This window comes from Odocoileus virginianus, chromosome 5 (assembly GCF_023699985.2).
Source record: "Odocoileus virginianus isolate 20LAN1187 ecotype Illinois chromosome 5, Ovbor_1.2, whole genome shotgun sequence".
NCBI lineage: Eukaryota > Metazoa > Chordata > Mammalia > Artiodactyla > Cervidae > Odocoileus > Odocoileus virginianus.
This window is the reverse complement of record NC_069678.1, coordinates 74280121-74302744: the sequence shown is the minus strand read 5'-3', so window position 1 is coordinate 74302744 and position 22624 is coordinate 74280121. Positions and strand designations below refer to the sequence as shown.

General features: G+C 41.0%; 1 protein-coding gene across 3 annotated transcripts in view; it reads left to right on the top strand.

Annotated features, from left to right (window-relative positions):
• ZYG11A (zyg-11 family member A, cell cycle regulator) overlaps window positions 1-22624 on the top strand; it is a 133279-nt gene that overhangs the window by 37725 nt on the left and 72930 nt on the right. For 2 of the 3 annotated variants that reach the window (XM_070468150.1, XM_020871463.2), the window contains exons 5-11: window positions 2792-2968; window positions 5453-5517; window positions 14678-14777; window positions 14870-14923; window positions 19529-19690; window positions 19766-19810; window positions 21967-22161. In XM_070468150.1, the coding sequence (XP_070324251.1) occupies window positions 2792-2968; window positions 5453-5517; window positions 14678-14777; window positions 14870-14923; window positions 19529-19690; window positions 19766-19810; window positions 21967-22161 (798 nt within the window). The remainder of the gene's footprint in view (window positions 1-2791; window positions 2969-5452; window positions 5518-14677; window positions 14778-14869; window positions 14924-19528; window positions 19691-19765; window positions 19811-21966; window positions 22162-22624) is intronic. The other variant, XM_020871464.2, reaches the window with a different exon arrangement.

The following is a 22624-nucleotide window of genomic DNA, read 5'->3' as shown; positions in this document are numbered from 1 at the left end:
GGCTGGATGAAGCACAAGCTGAAATAAACATTGCTGGGAGAAGTATCAATAACCCCAGATATGCAGATAACACCACCCTTATGGCAGAAAAGTGAAGAACTACAGAGCCTCTTGATGAAAGTGAAAGAGGAGAGTGAAAAAGTGATTTAAAGCTGGCATAAAGCTCAACATTTAGAAAAGTAAAATCATGGCATTCAGTTCCATCACTTCATAGCAAATAGATAGGGAAACAGTGGCTGATTTTATTTTTCTGGGCTCCAAAATCACTGCAGGTAGTAACTGCAGCCATGAAATTAAAAGACGCTTACTCCTTAGATGGAAAGCTATGACCAACTTGGACAGCATATTAAAAAGCAGAGATACTACTTTTCCAACAAAGGTCCATCTAGTCAAGGCTATGGATTTTCCAGTAGTCCTGTCTGGATGTGAGAGTTAGACTATAAAGAAAGCTGAAAAAAAAAAAAAAAGGGAAGCTGAGTGCTGAAGAATTGATGCTTTTTCAACTGTGGTGTTGGAGAAAACTCTTGAGAGTCCCTTGGACTGCAAGGAGATCCAACCAGCCCATCCTAAAGGAGATGAGTTCTGGGTGTTCACTGGAAGGACTGATGTTGAAGCTGAAACTCCAAAACTTTGGCCACCTGATGTGAAGAGCTGACTCATTGGAAAAGACCCTGATGCTGGGAAAGATTGAGGGCAGGAGGAGAAGGGAACAACAGAGGATGAGATGGTTTGATGGCATCACTGATTCAATGGACATGAATTTGAGTAAACTCCAGGAGTTGGTGATGGACAGGGAAGCCTGGCATGCTGCAGTCCATGGGGTTGCAAAGAGTTGGACATGACTGAGCGACTGAACTGAACTGATTAAACACATTGAATACAGTTACTTAATAGCCTTATTCTATTGTGAGTCACAGTGCCCACACAGAGAAAAAGCATTGTTAGGCTTAAACTGCCAGATCATATCATGTTTTGGGCATCTTAATCAATCTCAATTGTTTGGATTTTTTAATTTGATCTGAGCACAGGATGATTGCCTAAAACAGGACTTAATCTGGAAACATGAATTCACTTTGTATAAACATTCTCATTTATTCCTTTACTCTTTAAAATTTAAGTAAGTTTTTTTTTCAAAAAATAGCAACTATAATATCTCTATAATAGAACAAAATAGCAGTGATTGAAGGTAATCAATTCTAGCATTTGAAGTATTTTGTGAATAAAGTAAAGTTACCAGTATTGATAGGGTCAAACTTTGCTTTCCTGTACAGAAGGATGAATTTATTTTAAATGTAATTGGAAGAATTAAGTGGTTTGAGAAAGAAAACTGCTGTTATTTACAATTAAGTGTAACTTGAAGTCTTAAAATTGTTTTTGTTATTTGTAATTTCTGCAGTTCCATAAAAATAGGCTATTTTTATAGCTATTTTTAGGCTATTTGTGTACCATGGTGAATTAGATTTACTCATAACTTAAAAACAATACTGTATAAAGGAAAAACTCTGGATCTTTGTTTCCCATCTATAAGGAGGAAATTGCATCAGATATTCTAAAAGTCCTTTTCATATCTCTGTGAGATTTTGTGATTTTTTTTTTATTGAAAATCATGTTTGCTTTACTTTCTATGTATTTATATTGCAGATGATGGCAATTACATGAAATCCTAAGAGCAGTTTAGCAATATAGAAAAAAACAATTTCCATAGGAGCAGTGTATACTGGCTCTGAGTTCATGTAGGTGTCAAAGTAAGGGGCTCTGGTCTTTCAGTGGTTCATAAAACTCAGGGCTCATTTGTATATCAGCAGACTGGTCTCCGAGGAGGGGAGGGATCATTATCGCTATTTGATAGACAAAACAGATCATGTTGTCCCTGAATGTTGGAGCAGATATGGTATACACTTGGTATAACACCTTCATTTTAAATTTATTTCTAGGTCTATACAACATGTCTTCTGTTAACAGTTACCTTTCTAACTGTTTGTTTGTTTTGTGGCCATGCCTCATGGCTTGTGGGATCTCAGTTCTCCAACCAGGAATTAAACCTGGGCCATGGCAGTGAAAACACAGAATCCTCACCACTAGTCCACCAGGCAGCTCCCTAATGTTAGGTTTTATCCCTTTACAAATTCAAATTTCTTCCTCCTCTTTTGGTGGATTCATCCCATTTTTTGTCCACTTTGTGTTTTTATCACGTTTCCCTTCCCTACTAATTACCTTTCCATCCCACCCCCACCTCTGTTTCGTACCCAGATCCTATCCAGACCCTGCCTAAATGTGTTCTCTGAATGAAACTTTTGACTTCCATACCAGAAATGATTGTTTGCTGTATGACCACCGTAGGCAGCACTTTATTTATACCTCTTTCTTGGTGCTTTTTTTTTTTCCAGTTTCATCTTTTGGCATCTCTTACAATGTTATTTGTTTACATGCCTTATTTCTTTCATAAGGCTTTATGCTAAGGAGTAGGATATAAGTGATTCCTGTTTATATCCCCTATAGTGCTTATCATAATGCCTTGGAGGGACTGAGGCTTGATAAATGATTGTGAAATCACAGATGAGGAAACAGAGGTCCAGGGAAAGGAAGTGAGTTACCTTAAGTCACACGGCAAATTAATGACTGCGTTTGGGTTAGAAGGTATTGCTGGTTTCCTAAAAAATAAATGGTGAGGATGGGAAAAAAATCTGTTACTTTTTGTCCTGATAAGCAAGTATTTTTGATAACACAAAAATAAGACTGTGTAAAGAATGCTAACATTGTCATATGCCACTTAAAACAAATTCATCTTCAGCTTGTGGCTGTAGGAATGAGGAATCATCCATTGGATTTGCCAGTGCAGTTCACAGCCAGCGCTTGTGCCCTCAACTTAACACGCCAGGGCCTGGCCAGGGGGATGCCTGTTCGTCTGTTGTCAGAGGTTACCTGTCTACTTTTCAAGGCTTTGAAAACTTTCCCCCATTACCAGCAGGTAATTTGATTTTAATATTTGACTGTGCTTCTTACTTGAGGACAAATAAATGAAAAATATGTTTTATTTAGTTCTGATTTTTCATCCTGAGAGAGAGAAGGAGGGAGGGGGAAAAATAAATGCATGATTACTGTAGAAAAAATAAAAAATATAGATAAGTAATATGGTTTAAAAATTTTGCATTTATCAGAAAACAGCTATCCAGAAACATTTACTGTTAAAACTTTGGTATATCCTATAGGCTTAGCAACATGTGTGAAAATTAAATTGAATTGAGTCATAGATCTAAATATAAAAGCTAAGTCATAGGTCTAAATATAAAAACCATAAAACTAGAAGAAAACATCAGAGTAGGCAAAGTTTTCTTAGGATACAAAAAGCATATTTCAAAAAGAAAAATAATAAATTAGAATTCATCAAATTAGAAGCTTCTGGTCAAACACACACAGAGACATTAAAAAATGAAAAGATAATCCAGGACTGAGAAACATGTCCACTTTATATATATGACAGAGGACTTTTATCCAGAATTAAAGAACTATTAAATAGGTAACACAAGATAAACAAACCAATTTTTTGAGAAGGCAGAAGGTTTGAACAGACACTCCATGAAAGAAGATAGTGCAGGTGACAAATGAGCACTTGAAAAGATGCTCAGGAAAAAAGAAAAGAAAAGATGCTCAGTATCTTTGTCTGTTAGGGAAATTCAAATTAAAAGTACATTTGGATACCACTGTACACTTAGATGGGCTTCCCAGGTGGCACTAGTGATAAGGAATCCACCTACCAGTGCAGGAAAGGCAAGAGACACGAGTTCAATCCCTGGGTCGGGAAGATCCCCTGGAGTAGGAAATGGCAACCCACTCCAGTATTCTTGCCTGGAAAATTCCACGGACAGAGAAGCCTGGCAGGCTACAGTTCGTGGGACTTCAAAGAGTCAGACACTACTGAGTACACATCACAGCCTCACAGCACACATAGGTAACACTATACACCTCCTAGATTGGTTGAAATTTAAAAAGTGACAGTATCAGGTGTTGACAAAAGTGTAGAGAAACTGAAATTCTCCTATGTTGATGTTAAGAATGAAAAATGATAAAACCAATCCAACAGTCTGGTAATTTCTTTGAAAGTTAGAGATATACCTTTCATACTACACAGTTATTTCACTTGGAGAAATGAAATTATGTAGCCATATAATGACACACAAATGCTCATAATGCCTTTATTTATTATCCCCCCAAACTGAAAACTTAATGTCACCTGAAAACGGGTGAATAGATAAACCAATTATGATATATTCATATAAGGAAATACTACTTGGTGATAAAAAGAAGTGAAGTACTGATACATGCCACATGGATGAATCTCAAAAAACATTTTATGCTGAGCAAAATAAGCTAGACATGACCATATGACTTTATGTGAAATCTTAGAACACTAATCTGTAATGACAGTATGATTTTCTGGGGTTGAAATTTGCAAGTTGGGAATGGAGTGGCAAGTGTCACAGTGGAACTTTCGGGGTAATGGAAGTATTTTTTATGTTGATTGTGATAGTGGGTAAATTTATACATAATATATATAAGTGTGTCAGATCTGATTGAAATGTATACTTAAAATGGGAATCTATTAAAAATAGAATAACATGATCTTTCCTCACTTAAATCTGTATTTTCACTTTCTCTTGAAAAATTGGATGATCCTTCTCAATTCAGTCTGAATTCCTACATGGCCATCATTAGTTGGAGACGATTAACAACTGCCCCCATAAAAGGGCCTGAATTGTCCAGTTTGCCATAATTCCCCCCGCTGCCCTATTTTGCACTCTTCCTTCTTCACTCGTTTATGTTACTGCCTAGTTCCTGTTGGCATTTCAGGTTTGCTACCCCTGCCTCGTACACTATACTGCTGTCATGGCTGTACATGCCACTGGCCTACTCATGGTCTTTCAAAGAGATGTTATAATTTTTTATTCCCACAGCTTTCCTAGAAGTCCTTTTCTCTCTCCTAGTTCAATTCCTACTAGTCATAGGTAGAAAGTAGAAGCTCTGTCACAGAGTTAGTTATGAGATCTGGTTCAGACATAGTCATTCATTAGATGGGCTAGGCTTCCAGGAATTGATTTAGATTGACACACAGGCAGGCAGCTTTCCACATAGACCCTTCTAGGGTTCAGGGGGAAGGGAGACTCCCTCTTTGCCAGAAAAGAGAAAGATTACTCTTTAGGCAAAGGTGAATGTTAGAGTTAATAGTAAGATTGATACCAGAAACTAATATAACGTTGTAAACCAACTATGCTTGAATAAAAAATAAATTTAAAAAACTATTAAAAAAATAGTAAGATTGAATGAAGAACTTGGAAAGGACTAGGTGTACAGCAGGCTTTCAATAAGAAAAGCTTTGAACCTTCCAAATGCTTAGAACCTTTGTTTAGAATGGGTGTACATTTGCTCATAATTATTTTTCTTTATTCCCTTAAAGTTACAGAAGAATTGTCTTCTCTCCTTAACCAATTCCAGGATTCTTGTGGATGTTCCATTCAATAGGCAAGTATAAAATTGGATGATCTGGTTTTGGGGTGTTGACCAGTATTACTCTGAGCTTTGTTGTCTTTTGATTATTAGCCTAGCAGGGGTCTGATTGAGGCTGGGATAAAGCGTTTGGTGAGAATGTTCTGTTCAGAAGTACTGTAGTTATAAATGTTGTCTCCCAAAGTGTGAGTCCATTTCAGGGCAGTGAATGATAAGAACATGGGTGCTAGAGGGTTAAATATCGAATCAGGTTCTAGCTTTTCCATTATTCTTGTGCATAAGTTCCTCATTTGTAAATAGTGACTTTTATTTTTTTTTAATTTCTTTTAATTGGAGGCTAATTACTTTACAATATTGTGGTGGTTTTGCCATACATTCACATGAATTAGCCGTGGGTGTACATGTGTTCCCCATTCTGACTCTCCCTCCAAGTAACTGCTTTTTTTATTTATTTTTTTCATTTATTTTTATTAGTTGGAAGCTAATTACTTTACAGTATTGTAGTGGTTTTTGTCATACATTGACATGAATCAGCCATGGATTTACATGTATTCCCCATCCTGATCCCCCCTCCCACCTCCCTCTCCACCCGATCCCTCTGGGTCTTCCCAGTGCACCAGGCCCGAGCACTTGTCTCATGCACCCAACCTGGGCTGGTGAGCTGTTTCACCATAGATAATATACATGTTTCGATGCTGTTCTCTCAAAACATCCCACCCTCACCTTCTCCCACAGAGTCCAAAAGTCTGTTCTGTACATCTGTGTCTCTTTTTCTGTTTTGCATATAGGGTTATCATTACCATCTTTCTAAATTCCATATATATGTGTTAGTATACTGTAATGGTCTTTATCTCTCTGGCTTACTTCACTCTGTATAATGGGCTCCAGTTTCATCCATCTCATTAGAACTGATTCAAATGAATTCTTTTTAATGGCTGAGTAATATTCCATGGTGTATATGTACTACAGCTTTCTCATCCATTCGTCTGCTGATGGGCATCTAGGTTGCTTCCATGTCCTGGCTATTCTAAACAGTGCTGCGATGAACATTGGGGTGCACGTGTCTCTTTCAGATCTGGTTTCCTCTGTGTGTATGCCCAGAAGTGGGATTGCTGGGTCATATGGCAGTTCTAATTCCAGTTTTTTAAGAAATCTCCACGATGTTCTCCATAGCGGCTGTACTAGTTTGCATTCCCACCAACAGTGTAAGAAGGTTCCCTTTTCTCCACACCCTCTCCAGCATTTACTGCTTGTAGACTTTTGGATAGCAGCCATCCTGACTGGCATGAAATGGTACCTCATTGTGGTTTTGATTTGCATTTCTCTGATAATGAGTGATGTTGAGCATCTTTTCATGTGTTTGTTAGCCATCTGTATGTCTTCTTTGGAGAAATGTCTGTTTAGTTCTTTGGCCCATTTTTTGATTGGGTCATTTATTTTTCTGGAGTTGAGCTGCAGGAGTTGCTTGTATATTTTTGAGATTAATCCTTTGTCTGTTGCTTTGTTTGCTATTATTTTCTCCCAATCTGAGGGCTGTCTTTTCACCTTGCTTATAGTTTCCTTTGCTGTGCAAAAGCTTTTAAGTTTCATTAGGTCCCATTTGTTTATTTTTGCTTTTATTTCCCATATTCTGGGAGGTGGGTCATAGAGGATCCTGCTGTGATTTATGTCAGAGAGTGTTTTGCCTATGTTCTCCTCCAGGAGTTCTATAGTTTCTGGTCTTACATTTAGATCTTTAATCCATTTTGAGTTTATTTTTGTGTATGGTGTTAGAAAGTGTTCTAGTTTCATTCTTTTACAAGTGGTTGACCAGTTGTCCACCACTTGTTAAAGAGGTGGTCTTTTTTCCATTGTATATTCTTGCCTCCTTTGTCGAAGATAAGGTGTCCATAGGTTCGTGGATTTATCTCTGGGCTTTCTATTCTGTTCCATTGATCTATATTTCTGTCTTTGTGCCAGTACCATACTGTCTTGATGACTGTGGCTTTGTAGTAGAGCCTGAAGTCAGGCAGGTTGATTCCTCCAGTTCCATTCTTCCTTCTCAATATTACTTTGGCTATTCGAGGTTTTTTTGTATTTCCATACAAATTGTGAAATTATTTGTTCTAGTTCTGTGAAAAATACCGTTGGTAGCTTGATAGGGATTGCATTGAATCTATAGATTGCTTTGGTAGAATAGCCATTTTGACAATATTAATTCTTCCAATCCATGAACACAGTATGTTTCTCCATCTATTTGTGTCCTCTTTGATTTCTTTCATCAGTGTTTTATAGTTTTCTATGTATAGGTCTTTCGTTTCTTTAGGTAGATATACTCCTAAGTATTTTATTCTTTTGTTGCAATGGTGAATGGTATTGTTTCCTTAATTTCTCTTTCTGTTTTCTCATTGTTAGTGTATAGGAATGCAAGGGATTTCTGTGTGTTAATTTTATATCCTGCAACTTTACTATATTCACTGATTAGCTCTAGTATTTTCTGGTAGGGTTTTCTATGTAGAGGATCATGTCATCTGCAAACAGCGAGAGTTTCATTTCTTCTTTTCCTATCTGAATTCCTTTTACTTCTTTTTCTGCTCTGATTGCTGTGGCCAAAACTTCCAAAACTATGTTGAATAGTAGTGGTGAGAGTGGGCACCCTTGTCTTGTTCCTGATTTAGGGGAAATGCTTTCAATTTTTCACCATTGAGGGTAATGCTTGCTGTGGGTTTGTCATATATAGCTTTTATTATGTTGAGGTATGTTCCTTCTATTCCTGCTTTCTGGAGAGTTTTAATCATAAATGGATGTTGAATTTTGTCAAAGGCTTTTTCTGCATCTATTGAGATAATCATATGGTTTTTATCTTTCAATTTGTTAATGTGGTGTATTACATTGATTGATTTGTGGATATTAAAGAATCCTTGCATTCTTGGGATAAAGCCCACTTGGTCATGGTGTATGATTTTTTTTAATATGTTGTTGGATTCTGTTTGCTAGAATTTGGTTAAGGATTTTTGCATCTATGTTCATCAGTGATATTGGCCTGTAGTTTTCTTTTTTTGTGGCATCTTTTTCTGGTTTTGGAATTAGGGTGATAGTGGCCTCATAGAATGAGTTTGGAAGTTTACCTTCTTCTGCAATTTTCTGGAAGAGTTTGAGTAAGATAGGTGTTAGCTCGTCTCTAAGTTTTTGGTAGAATTCAGCTGTGAAGCCATCTGGTCCTGGGCTTTTGTTTGCTGGAAGATTTCTGATTACAGTTTCGATTTCCTTGCTTGTGATGGGTCTGTTAGGATCTTCTATTTCTTTCTGGTTCAGTTTTGGAAAGTTATACTTTTCTAAGAATTTGTCCATTTCTTACAAGTTGTCCATTTTATTGGCATAGAGCTGCTGGTAGTAGTCTCTTATGATCCGTTGTATTTCAGTGTTGTCTGTTGTGATCTCTCCATTTTCATTTCTAATTTTGTTAATTTGGTTCTTCTCCCTTTGTTTCTTAATGTGTCAATTTTGTTTATTTTTTCAAAAAACCAGCTTTTAGCTTTGTTGATTTTTGCTATGGTCTCTTTAGTTTCTTTTGCATTTATTTCTGCCCTAATTTTAAAGATTTCTTTCCTTCTACTAACCCTGGGGTTCTTAATTTCTTCCTTCTCTAGTTGCTTTAGGTGTAGAGTTAGGTTATTTATTTGACTTTTTTATTGTTTCTTGAGGTAAGCCTGTAATGCTATGAACCTTCCCCTTAGCACTGCTTTTACAGTGTCCCATAGGTTTTGGGTTGTTGTGTTTTCATTTTCATTCATTTCTATGCATATTTTTATTTCTTTTTTGATTTCTTCTATGATTTGTTGGTTGTTCAGAAGTGTGTTATTTAGCCTCCATATGTTTGAATTTTTAATAATTTTTTTCCTGTAATTGAGATCTAATCTTACTGCACTGTGGTCAGAAAAGATGACTGGAATGATTTCAATTTTTTTGAATTTACCAAGACTAGATTTATGGCCCAGGATGTGATCTATTCTGGAGAAGGTTCCGTGTGCACTTGAGAAAAAGGTGAAGTTGATTGTTTTGGGGTGAAATGTCCTATAGATAACAATTAGGTCTAGCTGGTCCATTGTGTCCTTTAAAGTTTGTGTTTCCTTGTTAATTTTCTGTTTAGTTGATCTATCCATAGTTGTGAGTGGGGTATTAAAGTCTCCCACTATTATTGTGTTACTGTTAATTTCCTCTTTCATACTCGTTAGTGTTTGCCTTACATATTGCAGTGCTCCTATGTTGGGTGCATGTATATTTATAATTGTTATATCTTCTTCTTGGATTGATCCTTTGATCATTATGTAGTGTCCTCCTTTGTCTCTTTTCACAGCCTTTATTTGAAAGTCTGTTTTATCTGATACGAGTTTTGCGACTCCTGCTTTCTTTTGGTCTCTGTTTGCATGAAATATTTTTTTCCAGCCCTTCACTTTTAGTCTGTATGTGTCCCTTGTTTTGAGGTGGGTCTCTTGTGGACAGCATATATAGGGGTCTTGTTTTTGTATCCATTCAGCCAGTCTTTGTCTTTTGGTTGGGGCATTCAGCCCATTTACATTTAAGGTAATTATTGATAGGTATGGTCCCGTTGCCATTTACTTTGTTGTTTTGGGTTCACGTTTATACAACTTTTCTGTGTTTCCTGTCTAGAGAAGATCCTTTAGCATTTGTTGAAGAGCTGGTTTGGTGGTGCTGAATTCTCTCAGCTTTTGCTTGTCTGTAAAGCTTTTGAATTCTCCTTCATATCTGAATGAGATCCTTGCTGGGTACAGTAATCTAGGTTGTAGGTTATTCTCTTTCATTACTTTATGTCCTGCCATTCCCTTCTGGCCTGAAGGGTTTCTGTTGATAGATCAGCTGTTATCCTTATGGGAATTCCTTTGTGTGTTATTTGTTGTTTCTCCCTTGCTGCTTTTAATATTTGTTCTTTGTGTTTGATCTTTGTTAATTTGATTAATATGTGGCTTGGGGTGTTTTGCCTTGGGTTTATCCTGTTTGGGACTCTCTGGGTTTCTTGGACTTGGGTGGCTATTTCCTTCCCCATTTTAGGGAAGTTTTCAACTATTATCTCCTCGAGTGTTTTCTCATGGCCTTTCTTTTTGTCTTCTTCTTCTGGGACTCCTATGATTCGAATGTTGGGGCATTTCACATTGTCCCAGAGGTCCCTAAGGTTGTCCTCATTTCTTTTGATTCTTTTTTTCTTTTTTCCTCTCTGCTTCATTTATTTCCACCATTTTATCTTCTACCCCACTTATCCTATCTTCTGTCTCCGTTATTCTACTCTTGGTTCCCTCCAGAGTGTTTTTGATCTCATTTATTGCATTATTCATTTTTAATTGACTCTTTTTTATTTCTTCTAGGTCCTTGTTAAACATTTCTTGCATCTTCTCAATCTTTGTCTCCAGGCTATTTATTTGTAACTCCATTTTGTTTTCAAGATTTTGGGTCATTTTTATTATCATTATTCTAAATTCTTTTTCAGGTAGATTCCCCATCTCCTCCTCTTTTGTTTGACTTGGTGGGCATTTTTCATGTTCCTTTACCAAGTGTTGAGTATTTCTCTGCCTTTTCATCTTGTTTAGATTGGTGTGTCTGGAGTGGGCTTTCTGTATTCTGGAGGTCTGTGGTTCCTTTTTATTGTGGAGGTTTCACCCAGTGGGTGGGGTTGGACAATTGGCTTGTCAAGGTTTCCTGGTTAGAGAAGCTTGCGTCGGTGTTCTGGTGCGTGGAACTGGATTTCTTCTTTGTAGTGCAATGGAGTGTCCAATAATGAGTTTTGAGATGGGTCTACGTGTTAGGTGTGACTTTGGGCAGCCTGTATGTTGACGCTCAGGTCTATGTTCCTGCGTTGCTGGAGAATTTGCATGGTGTGTCTTGCTCTGAAACTTATTGGCTCTTGTGTGGTGGTTGGTTTCAGTGTAGGTATGGAGGCTTCTGGACGGTCTCTTATTACTTAATGTTCCGTGTAGTCAGGAGTTTTCTGGTGTTCTCAGGTTTTGGGCTTAAATCTCCTGCCTCTGGATTTCAGTTTTATTCTTCCAGTAGTCTCAAGACTTCTCCAACTATACAGCACTGATAATAAAACTTCTAGGTAAATGGTGAAAAGATTCTCCACCCTGAGGGACACCCAGACAGGTTCACAGAGTTACATGAAAAAGAGGAGAGGGAGGAGGGAGATAGAGATGAGCAGGAGGAGAAAAAGGGGGCTCAAGAGGAGAGAGACAGATCTACGCAGTTGTCTGTTCCCAGAGTGTTCTCCGTAGCCCAGACACCAACAAAGATTCACAGAATTGGATTGGGAAGAGAAGGGGGAGGGAGGAAATAGAGGTGTTCTGAGGAGAGAGTAATCAAGACACTCCTGAATAAAAATGGGAACTGAACATTGGATTCTTAAATGTCCAAAATTTATATCACATACTGAAAAACAAAGATTAAAAATCTAGAGTAGAGGTTAGACTCTTAAAAATACAACATTAAAAACAAAAACAAAAAATTTTAGTATATATGAAGTTCAGTTTAAAAACAGGGCTTCTCTCTTTTTATTTTTGCAAGGTTATAGTGAAATGAAAATGAAAATTAAGGAGTAGTAGAGGAGTGATAGAGGACTTTAAAAGAAAATAAGAGGAAAAAAAATTAAAAAAATTTTTTTCCTAATTAAAAAAATCCTAAAAATATATGGAAATGAAAGTGAAGGAGTAATGGGGGAATAATAGGGAATTTTAAAAGAAAATAATAGAGAAAAAATAAAAAAGAAAAGAAAAATTTTTTTAATTTAAAAAAAAGGAAAAAAAATATATCTAGGAATTTCTCTGGAGCTGTTGCAGTCAGTGTGGGTTCGGTTCAGTTGTAGATAGCTCCTAGTTCCAGTTTACACTTCTCAATATCTTTAGGCCCCTTCCGGTGTAGTCGGTGTTACCTACAGGGATTTTAATCTGTTGCACCAGTGCCTTCTGAAGCGGTTCCCTTTGTTTACTTGGCTTCTGTTTGCCGGTCTCTTCAGTGTCTAATTTCCACCCTGACACAGGCAGGCGGGGTGGTCTCTTGTTCAGGTTCGCTAGTTCAGTCCTGCTGCGGGGAGGGAGGGGCGCTGCAGGCAGATATCACTGTGTGTGGGGAGCACTCATAGAGTTCTGGCCACACTGGGTTTGCCCCGCTCACGGGTGTGTGCTCTCCCCGTCTATGCTGCTCAGGCTCCCGGCTGCTCTATGTGGAGCATTCCCTGTGTTGCTTGCGGTTCCAGTTTTCGGATATTCCACAAAAGCGCGGACTCGATTGCGCCTGCGTTTTGTTCCTTCCCTGGCCGAAGCAGCTCAGGCAGCCAGGTACTTGACGGGTGCACTCTCCCCGGATGCGGTGCGCCTTCTCCCCTCCACGGTTCCAGCCTGTTCCTGCCCACGTGGGCCTTGTGTTTAGCCGCGACCCTCCCGGCGGATGTCGACCATCCAGAATCTCAGGAAGTCTTTGGTTAGAAACTGGAGGCCTGTTTGCAGTGTGGTAGGGGGTGCCGTCTCTGGGGCCGAGTTTGCCCCTTTCCCCTCCCCACTGCCTCCTGCCTCCGGCAGGGATGGCCGGTCCGCAGCGGCTAGCTCCTCTGGACTTGCTTGGTCCCTTTGTTCTGTGAACGGCCGGCAGTGTGTTCGGGCCGGTTAATTTTCTCTCTTTTGCTATCCCACAGTAAGTTGCTATCTCACAAAAGCTCCCTCTGATTGCCCTCAGGGCACTCAGGCCCGGTCCTTGCCGCCCGTCCTTACCCTAAGCAATGTCGCCCCCACTTGCTGGCGGCGGATGGCGGATGCGGGCGTCTGGGGTACTTTTCTGCTGGGAGTTGCTTCTCCCAGTTAGGTTGCCCTCCGAGATTTGAAAACTTCCCCCAGAACCGCCGGTGCGAGGGTTTCTTGGTGTTTGGAAACTTCCTCTATTAAGACTCCCTTCCCGGGACGGGTCTCCCATCCCTAGCTCTTTTGTCTCTCTTTTTATCTTTTATATTTTGTTCTACCTCCTTTCGAAGACAATGGGCTGCTTTTCTGGGCGCCTGATGTCCTCAGCTAGCGATCAGAAGTTGTTTTGTGAAGTTTGCTCAGCGTTCAGTTGTTCTTTCGATGAATTTGTAGGGGAGAAAGTGGTCTCCCCGTCCTATTCCTCCGCCATCTTGGCTCCTCCCCCCAATAGTGACTTTTAGAATGTTTGTAAGGTACTTATCACAGTACCTAGCATATGAGTGCAGGTTATCCTAAATATTAGCCATTCTTTTTGTTATTATTTTATTGATAATGATTTTTTTAAAAATATCAGTTGAGATTCCAGAAGAATTTCCCTGGAGGCCATTGTAATCTTGTTTCAAAACGTTAGTAATAGTTGCTGCCAACAGGAAAAATAAGCACAGTCTGATATGGACAAAGTCCATGATTTATAGGTGTAAGGTTGTAGGCTTTGCTATTCTCAAATTTATTGAAAGTGTATACTTACAATGAGAGTTGACTCTTAAAAATACAGTGGGGAAGGTTAGCTTCTTTATTCTCAACTCAGTCTTCCTTCCTGTGTAGCATCAGTTGGAGCTGAGTAAAAATCATGAATAAAGTGATTTATTGTTTGCTGTGGCATTTTAGCACTGTCTGCAAGCTGGTTTACAAATTACTATTTCTTGGGGAACGTATTGCCCTTTTTATTACAGTAGAAAATGAGTGCTAAAAAAGTCATCTTTTTAACTTCTATTTTTGAAGCTTGTGTGTTCTGTTTTTTTTTTTTAATAATTTTATTTTTGTCTGTGCTGGGTCTTCACTGCTGCACAGGGTTTTCTCTAGTTTCAGAGAGTGGGGATTGCTTTCTACTTGTGCGTGGGCAGCCCTGGGGTGGCTGCTCTTGTAGAGCATGGCTCTAGAGCACGTGCTGAGTTGCTCTGCAGCATGTCAGATCTCCTGGATCAGGGATCAAACCTGTGTCTTCTACATTGGCAGGTGGATTCTTTACCCCTGAGCCACCAGGGAAGCCTTGCTCTTCTTTTTTGCACACTCTCTTTTCTTCTCTTCTTTTTGCCAAATACTCTTGGTTTTCATCGCTGAGTCTTTACAAGTGCACAACTCTTTTTAAACAGGATTTGCTGGGGAGGCTGAGTGATATCTTAACTTCTCATGTATAGTTTACAAAGTTTATTGTGAGGAAAAATACTGTTTTTTAGGTTCGATGCTGCCAAGTTTGTTATGAGATGGCTCTGTAAGCATGAAGACCCCAAAATGCAAGCCATGGCAGTGAGCATAATCTCTATTCTTGCCCTGCAGGTATGTGGTTGCTAAATGCAAGACTTCTCTTTCCCTAGTCTTAGTGGAGCATTGATGGAGTTTGAAACATCTCACTCTCTGCTTTTTTCTAGCTCTCACCTGAGCAAACTGCACAACTTAAAGAGGAGGTTTTCATGGCAGTTAAGGTAGGTTGTCACTTTTAGAACTTTTTTTAAAATAAAAGTAAGTTTAAAAAATTAGAAACAGTTTAAAAGTCTTGTAAAATGAACAATCTGTAGGACCTGCTACCTAGAAGAAGCTATTCTCTACTTTTAAATAGCTGTTTCTTCTGGCATTTATCTCCGTATTTCTAAATAAAATGCTTATAACTGCAGCTGTGCTGTCTTCGTTGCAGTGTGAGCATTCTCTAGTTGCGACATGTGGGGGCTTCTCTTGTTATTTAGCTCAGCCTCAGGAGTTGTGGCATTCAGGGTCTAGAGCATTTGGGCTCTCTATTTGCAGTGTGCAGGCTTAGTTGCTCCATGGCATGGGAGATCATAGTGTACTCACGCCTCTCCACCACCACCAGAGATTGAATCCATGTCCCTTGCATTGGAAGGTGGATTCTTGAGCACTGTACCACCAAGGAAGTACTGCAGTTCCTTGATTTATCAATTTTAGATGTTACCTCCTGATTCTGCTGCTCTCAGTTCAGTTCAGTTCAGCCCCTCAGTCGTGTCCAACTCTTTGTGACCCCATGAACTGCAGCACGCCAGGCTTCCTGTCTGTCACCAACACCCGGGGCTTGCTCAGGCTCATGTCCATTAAGTCAATGATGCCATCTAACCATCTCATCCTCTGTTACCCCCTTCTCCTCCTGCCTTCCATCTTTCCCAGCATCAGTGTCTTTTCTAGTGAGTCAGTTCTTCGCATCAGGTGGCCAGAGTATTGGAGCTTCAGCTTTAGCATTAGTCCTTCCAATGCATATTCAGGACTGATTTCCTTTAGGATTGACTGGTTTGATCTCCTTGCAGTCCAAGGGAGCCTCAAGAGTCTTCTCCAGCACCACAGTTCAAAAGCATCAATTCTTTGTGGTTAGTTGTTGCAAACTTCTTGGTGTCAGATCCTTTGTTCTTGCGGTTGGGTCATGGTGAGGTAGCGATGTTTCTGTAAATCTCCACCAACAAATGTTATTCTGTTTTACAAGAAAGGGCAGGGTCCCTAGGCAAAAATTTCACCCTCCAAGATCCAAGTCCTAGCTATGAGGCGGGGGTTCCTGCAGGGGTCAGTTACCCTGACACAAAGCATTCATCCAGCACCCAGTCTGGGTTCTCTTGCCAGTGTCCAGGCCTGGCTGAAAAGGTGCATCTCAGTTGGCATCTCCCTCAGAGCCAGGTCTCCAGACCCTGCCCAGTTGTCATCTCTTAGGGAGCCAGGTGCCCTGGAGCCACCCCTTCCTCAAACTCCTCAGGCTGTCCAAGTGGTAGGGGCCAGGTCCCACAAACTTCATCCTATACAGGCTGCCACTGCTATTAGGTCACAGAGGCGGGGATGGGGGAGAGAGTCATTACCACCTCAGGCCTGGCTCTGCCAGTGTGTGGCCTTGACAAGGGTTCTGTGTCCCTGTAGGACACATGCCTCAGCGTGTTCTCTGGGCCCCCCAGTGATCCATGGCTGGGTGAGCTGGAGGCTCCAGGGAAGAAGCAGAGATCCACCTCTTACCTCACTCTGCACAGGCCGACCACCACTCTGCCTACCGTTGGTTGAATGGTCGCTCATCGGCAGTTGCTTGCTTGTGGGAGGGACCTATTGCCCTGCCGACCAGTAACTGAGCAGGATCACTAATGGTCACTCATTGACAGTTGCTGAGTTTAGGGAGGGGCCCACTTCACCACCAACCCATGGCTGAGCAATCATTAACAGTCTTTTGGTAACCATTGTCTGGTAAGGGGGAAAGTGGGGGCTAATGGCTGCAGCACTGGCTGCATGCTAAGGGCTGTGCACAGCCATGCTGTATTACACTTTTGGTTCTTGTAGCTTTATTTTTGTGAATTCTCTAGATATATTCTCTCTGCCTGTATAAATATTTGAGGTGGAATTAGAGCATTGCCAAGCACAGATCTTAGCACGTGGCCATCACTGTGTACTGTTACTGTGCACCCTGTTACCAGCCATTGATTGGTGCTGCAGTGGGCCCTCCCACAGCGGCCAACTGTCAGTGAGTGACCATTAATGGTCCTGCTCAGCCGTTGGTTGGCACCAGGCCCCTCCCACAGGCAACCAGCTGTCAATGAGTGACCATTAGTGGTCCTGCTCAACCATTGGTTGGCAGCAGGCCCCTCCCACAAGCAACCAACTGTCAATGAGGGACTGTTAATGGGCCCATTCAGCAAACAGTCAGTGGAGTGGTGGTCATCAGGGGGAGAGTGAGGTAAGAGGTGGATTGGGGGTCTTTTCCCTTGGGACCTCCAGCTCACCAAGGCTTGGGCCCTTGGGTGAGCTGGGAGGCTCAGGAAACAGGCTGGGGGCTGTGTCCTGCAGGGCTCTAGAACCCTCGCCAAGGCCACCCACTTACCTTCGCCCAGGCCTTGAGGCAGCAGTGAACCTCTCCCCTGTCTCTACCTCTTGACCTAATGGCAGTGGCAGTCAGCATAGGATGCAGTTGGTGGGACCTGGTCCCCACCATACAGGTGGCCTGAGGAGCCTGAAGGCCAGTTGGGCGCCTGCTTCCTCAGCGATGATGGCCGGACAGGGTCTGGGGACATGACCCTGAGGGAGTTGCCAACTGAGGTCTGCCTCTTCAGCCAGGATCTGGACCTCAAAGGGTGAAATTTTTGCCTCGGGACCTAGCCCTTTCTTGTCAGGACAGAGAATAATATTTGTTAGTGGAGATTTACAGAAACACCTTACCTGACCATGACCTGACCTCAAGAACAAAGGGTCTGATACTAGGTCCTTTGTGGAAATGGCTGTCTCTTTCCTTTTACATGATAGTCTAGCATGTTTGAAAGAAAGCATGAATACTAGCTTAACTTTGATCTAGAAATATTCTAATATGAAATGGTATGTTGAAATGTGTTAAAGTAGTTTTTTAAAGCTGTTAGGACATACGATTATAATAGTGTTATCCTCTAGCCATGCTAACCTGCGTAGTGGTATAGAACAGACGTTTCTTCCTCTAGAATATCTCCCCGCGCTGCTCCTCCCATTCCCTGTGTCCTCATTCCTTGCTTAGTTGCCTTATCCTCTTTTTCTTCTGGTCTCAGTTTAGATACTACCTTTGTATGTGTTACTGAGTGCAAGCACAAGCTTATTCTGTTTGCCACACAACAGGCCAGTCAGGAGCTGAGTTGATGGAATAGGAAATAATGATTTTAATCAGATAACTAGCCAACTAAGAAGATGGCAGACTAGTGTCTCAGAAACCATCTTGCCTCAGGAACTCCCCTGGTGGTCCAGTGATTAAGAATCTGCCTTGCAACGCAGAGGAAATGGGTTCAATCCCTGCTCGGGGAACTAAGATCCCACATGCCATGGAGCAATTAAACCAGCGTATGCCTCCCGCTGAGGCCTGGCACCACTTAGAAGGTCCTTGTGCCTCAATGAAAGAGCCCTCATAGTACAACAAAGGTCATGCATGCTAAGAGTTGATATTGCAAAATAAATAAATATTAAGAAAATAGTTTTTAAAAGAACCAAACCCATCTTAACCCAATCTTAACTGAGGTAAGATTTGGACTCCTTTTATCTACAGGAGGGGAGAGGGGCTCACTTGGCACTGACCAGTGGCTGAGCAGGATCACTAATGGTTGCGGGTTGACAGTTGCTCTCTTTAGGAGAGGGGCCCATGTTGTGCCAATTGGTGGCTGAGCAGGGCTGCTATAGCTTGCAGCTGCCTTGCTGCCGGTACACTCCGAGCAGAACACTGCAACATCAGAAAGCGGCCAGGTCTGAAGATCTGCCAGATCAGTCCAGTGGTAACTCTGGGCGGGGTGAAACACAAGGCGCATAAGCAGTGGAGACCACAGTGGCCACGTGGAGGCAGCTGGCACGTCCATCCCTGGGATCGCTGTCTGAGGCGGGGCGCTGTGGGTTCAGCCCATACTGACTTCACTGGGCAGCTTGTGACTGAAGAGGTGGCCCAGGTGTGAGTGTCCCCAGAGTGGAGCTCTAGCCTGCCCACCTGTGCAGTGGGTAGGCGGCAGGCATGGACCAGTGGGGTCTGTGTCGCCGCGTGCAGAGAGGTGTGGTGTGGTGCAGCAGCCCCTCCCTAGATGGCTGGTGCCAGGGATTGGGGAGGGAAGGGCCCATCACACTTTGGGAAGGTTGCTGTTACGTTTGGAGGTTTCTCACACCTTTTCTAAAGAAAATTCTTTTATGTGTTTCCTTCAGAGCATTTATCAAATTTTAAAACTTTTATTTAGTTGAAAAAAACCAATTATCTTTTCTTTTTAAATGTCTCTCTTACCTGAATATGTGCCTGCCTTCCAAAAGGTGTTGACTAGATACTCTTAATAGATGAATAATGGAATAGCTAATATGTTCTTGATTATGAGGCTTATTAACAAGCATGACAAACTAGATTAAGTGATTGTTAAACTTCAATAGTTTTTTTCTTTTGAGCCTCACAAAAACCCTAGGAAATAGGTGTAACTCATTTTACAGAGAGAAGGTAGGAACCAAAGCTATTAAGTGGTCAAACTGGGTTTAGAACCTCTGTTTGATTCTAAAGCTTTTCTTAACCATTGCTTTCCTTATATTGGAAATACATGAGTTAGTCATCAGAGTATCATTCTCTTTTTCTTTTTTAGGAACTTCTAGCAATAGTAAAACAAAAGACTGCTGAGAGTCTAGATGATGTCACCCTCTTGTTTACTTTGAAAGCACTTTGGAATCTTACAGAACAATCTCGAGCTGCTTGTAGGCACTTTATTGAAAATCAAGGATTGGCAATCTTCATCCAAGTCTTAGAGGTGGGAAGACAGGATTGAGTTTATCTGTAAAGTTGTTTTCTTCATGATAAAATAACCTGTATATTCTTTTCACAGACTTTTTCAGAGACAGCAATACAAAGCAAAGTACTTGGTCTTTTGGTAAGGTGAATTGTTTTGAGTTAATGTAATTAATTAAACAATAAGAAAACTAATACTTATGTGTTACTTACTATGTGCTAGGCACTTTTGTAAGCAGTTTACATTAACTTGTTTGATCTTCACACCATCTCTATAAAGTAAATACCACTATATATGAGTCAGCTATTGCTGTAAACAAACTACAGCTTAAAACAGCATCCATTTTATTTACTTGTGAATCTGTGGGTCAGCAGTTTGAACTCAGCTCAGCTGTGCAGTTCTGCTGGTCTTATGTGGTTACTCATGTCACTGCAGTCATTGGTGGCTGAGCTAGACCTAAGTGCTCTAAGATGATCTTGACTCTCATCTCTGACAGTTGGTGCAGGCTGTTAGCTGGGCCTTGTGTGTCTATGAGCTTCCTCACTTGGCGGTTTCACGGCAGTGGTAGAAGCAAGTCCACTGTACAAGTGCTTCTTCAACTTCTGCTAATGTCAGATTTTCTAATGTCGCACTGGTCAAAAGCAGCTTATACAATCTGGGGTGTTTTCCAACAACCACTTTTCCGGTTCTCTGACACCAGCTGGATTCCTACAGTTCGATTCAGTTAAATTCTGTCACTGACTATCGGGCATTAGCATCAGATCCTAAAAAAGCTGAGTTCCACAAGTCTGTCTCCACTTTAGTTGCCAACTGTTAAGTCCAACTACCCCTACTTCTGACTGACTTTAAGTTGAGGGATTCCACAACCCCTTCCTCAGGTTGGTGATTTGCTGGAATGGCTCACAGAACTTGGGAAGGCACTTTATTTGATATTTTTAAAAAATATATATTTATTTGACCGTGCTTGGTCTTATTTATGGCCTGTGGGATCTTCATTGCAGCATGCAAGATCTTTAGTTGTGGCATTGTGGAATCTAGTTGCAGTATGCAAACTCTTAGTTGCAGCATGTAGGATTTAATTCTCTGACCAGGGATCAAAACTGGGCCCCATGCATTGCAAATGCAGAGTCTTAGCCACTGGACCACCAGGGAAGTCCCAAAGGAAAGATTTTTTTTTGTCTGTACCCCACATGGCACAGGGGAACCTTTATTTCCCAGCCAGGGATTGAATCACTGCCCTTTGCAGTGAAAGTGCAGAGCCCTAACCACTGTGTGTTGGTGCTAAGTCGCTTCAGTCATGTCTGACTCTTTTTGACCTTATGGACTAGCCCGCCAGACTCCTGTCCATGGAATTCTCCAGGGAAGAAAACTGGAGTGGGTTGCTATGCCCTCCTCCAGGGGATCTTACCAACCCAGGGATTGAACCCACGTCTCTTACTTCTACAATGACATGCAGGTTCTTTACCACTGGTGCCACCTGGGAAGCCCCCCTAACCACTGTACTGCCAGGTAACATCCCCTGCTATTTTTAATTATTATAGATACAACTCGGAAAAAGTCAAATGAAAGATATGTTGTCTCTAGCAAGAAACTCTTATTCCTTCAGCCACAAGGAAATGAACCCTACCAACACTCTGAGTGAGCTTGGAAGTAGTCTCCCCACCCCCACCTCACCCATTGGAGCCTCCAGATGCGAGCATGCAGCCCAGCCAGCACTTTGACTGCAGGCTTGTGAAACCCAGCTAAGCAAGGCCCATAGAAACTGTGAGGGGACAAATGTGTGTTGTTTTAAGCCACTGAGTTTGTGTTAAATTTGTTACACAGCATCGAAAACTAATATAGTACATAAAATAATGAAACTCCTACCTGCCTTTCATTGTTACCGTTAAAACTGATGTAACATGTAGTGGGCCCCCAGGAATGTTAAGTTTTTGAGTCAGACCTGGATTTGTAATCTACTCCAACCAGATATGAAGCTGACAAGTTACTGTTTCTGAGTGTCAGACTTCTTTGTAGGACTATAAAGATTAAATGAGATGAGGCAGATAAAAAAGACATGATAAGGCATATAAAAAAGATATTTCAGTCTATCTAAGCGCAGTGCCTGGCACTTAGTAAGTGCTTCCTCAATGATTTGTTCTTACTAATTATCATCAAGAGGATGGGTTTGTAGTAGATGTGAGGCTAAATCAGAGGGGAGGAGGGGAGATTGAGTGTTCTTATATGTATCTGAGCTCAGCAGTAATAGAGGGAGAGAAACCAGTTCCTGATATTCTCTACTCCCATCTGCTCCATAGAACAACATTGCTGAAGTCAGAGAACTCTTTTCCAAGCTGATTACTGAAGATGTGGTAAAGCATATCAGCAGCTTGCTCCATAGCAAGGAATTGGAAGTCAGCTATTTAGCTGCAGGCATCATTGCTCACCTGACATCTGACAAACAGCCATGGATATCATGTGACCTCCAGAGGCGAGCGCTTCTCCAGGATCTGGTATAAGGACTTCCTCTTTATAAAATCCAGAATCATCTCTTCTTGCAGAAAACTTATTTTTCTAGATCATAAGAGTTTTTGAAATAAATTGTAGAAAATGGGAAAAATAGAGAAAAATATAAACAAAACATTATAAATCATCCACACATTACCACCCAAAGCTAACCTCTATTAACATTTTTTTGCATTCCTTCTGATACTTTCCTTTTATAAAATTAAGCATGCAAACAGCTTATACAGTTTATTCTACTTCTGTTTCCCACTTTCAGCTCTTGTTAAAGCTGTTTCTTTTGGTGTTTACTTTCTTATCTCTAACACATGTTGTTATGCCTTGACTTTGTAGTTTTAGACATTGTCAGTTTATTTCCCACTTGGGAAAATGAAAATTCCCAGTGCACACCCTTTCTTGTACTCCAAGTACATGTCTCCTTTCAGTACATTCAAACATTCTGTCCACGTCAGC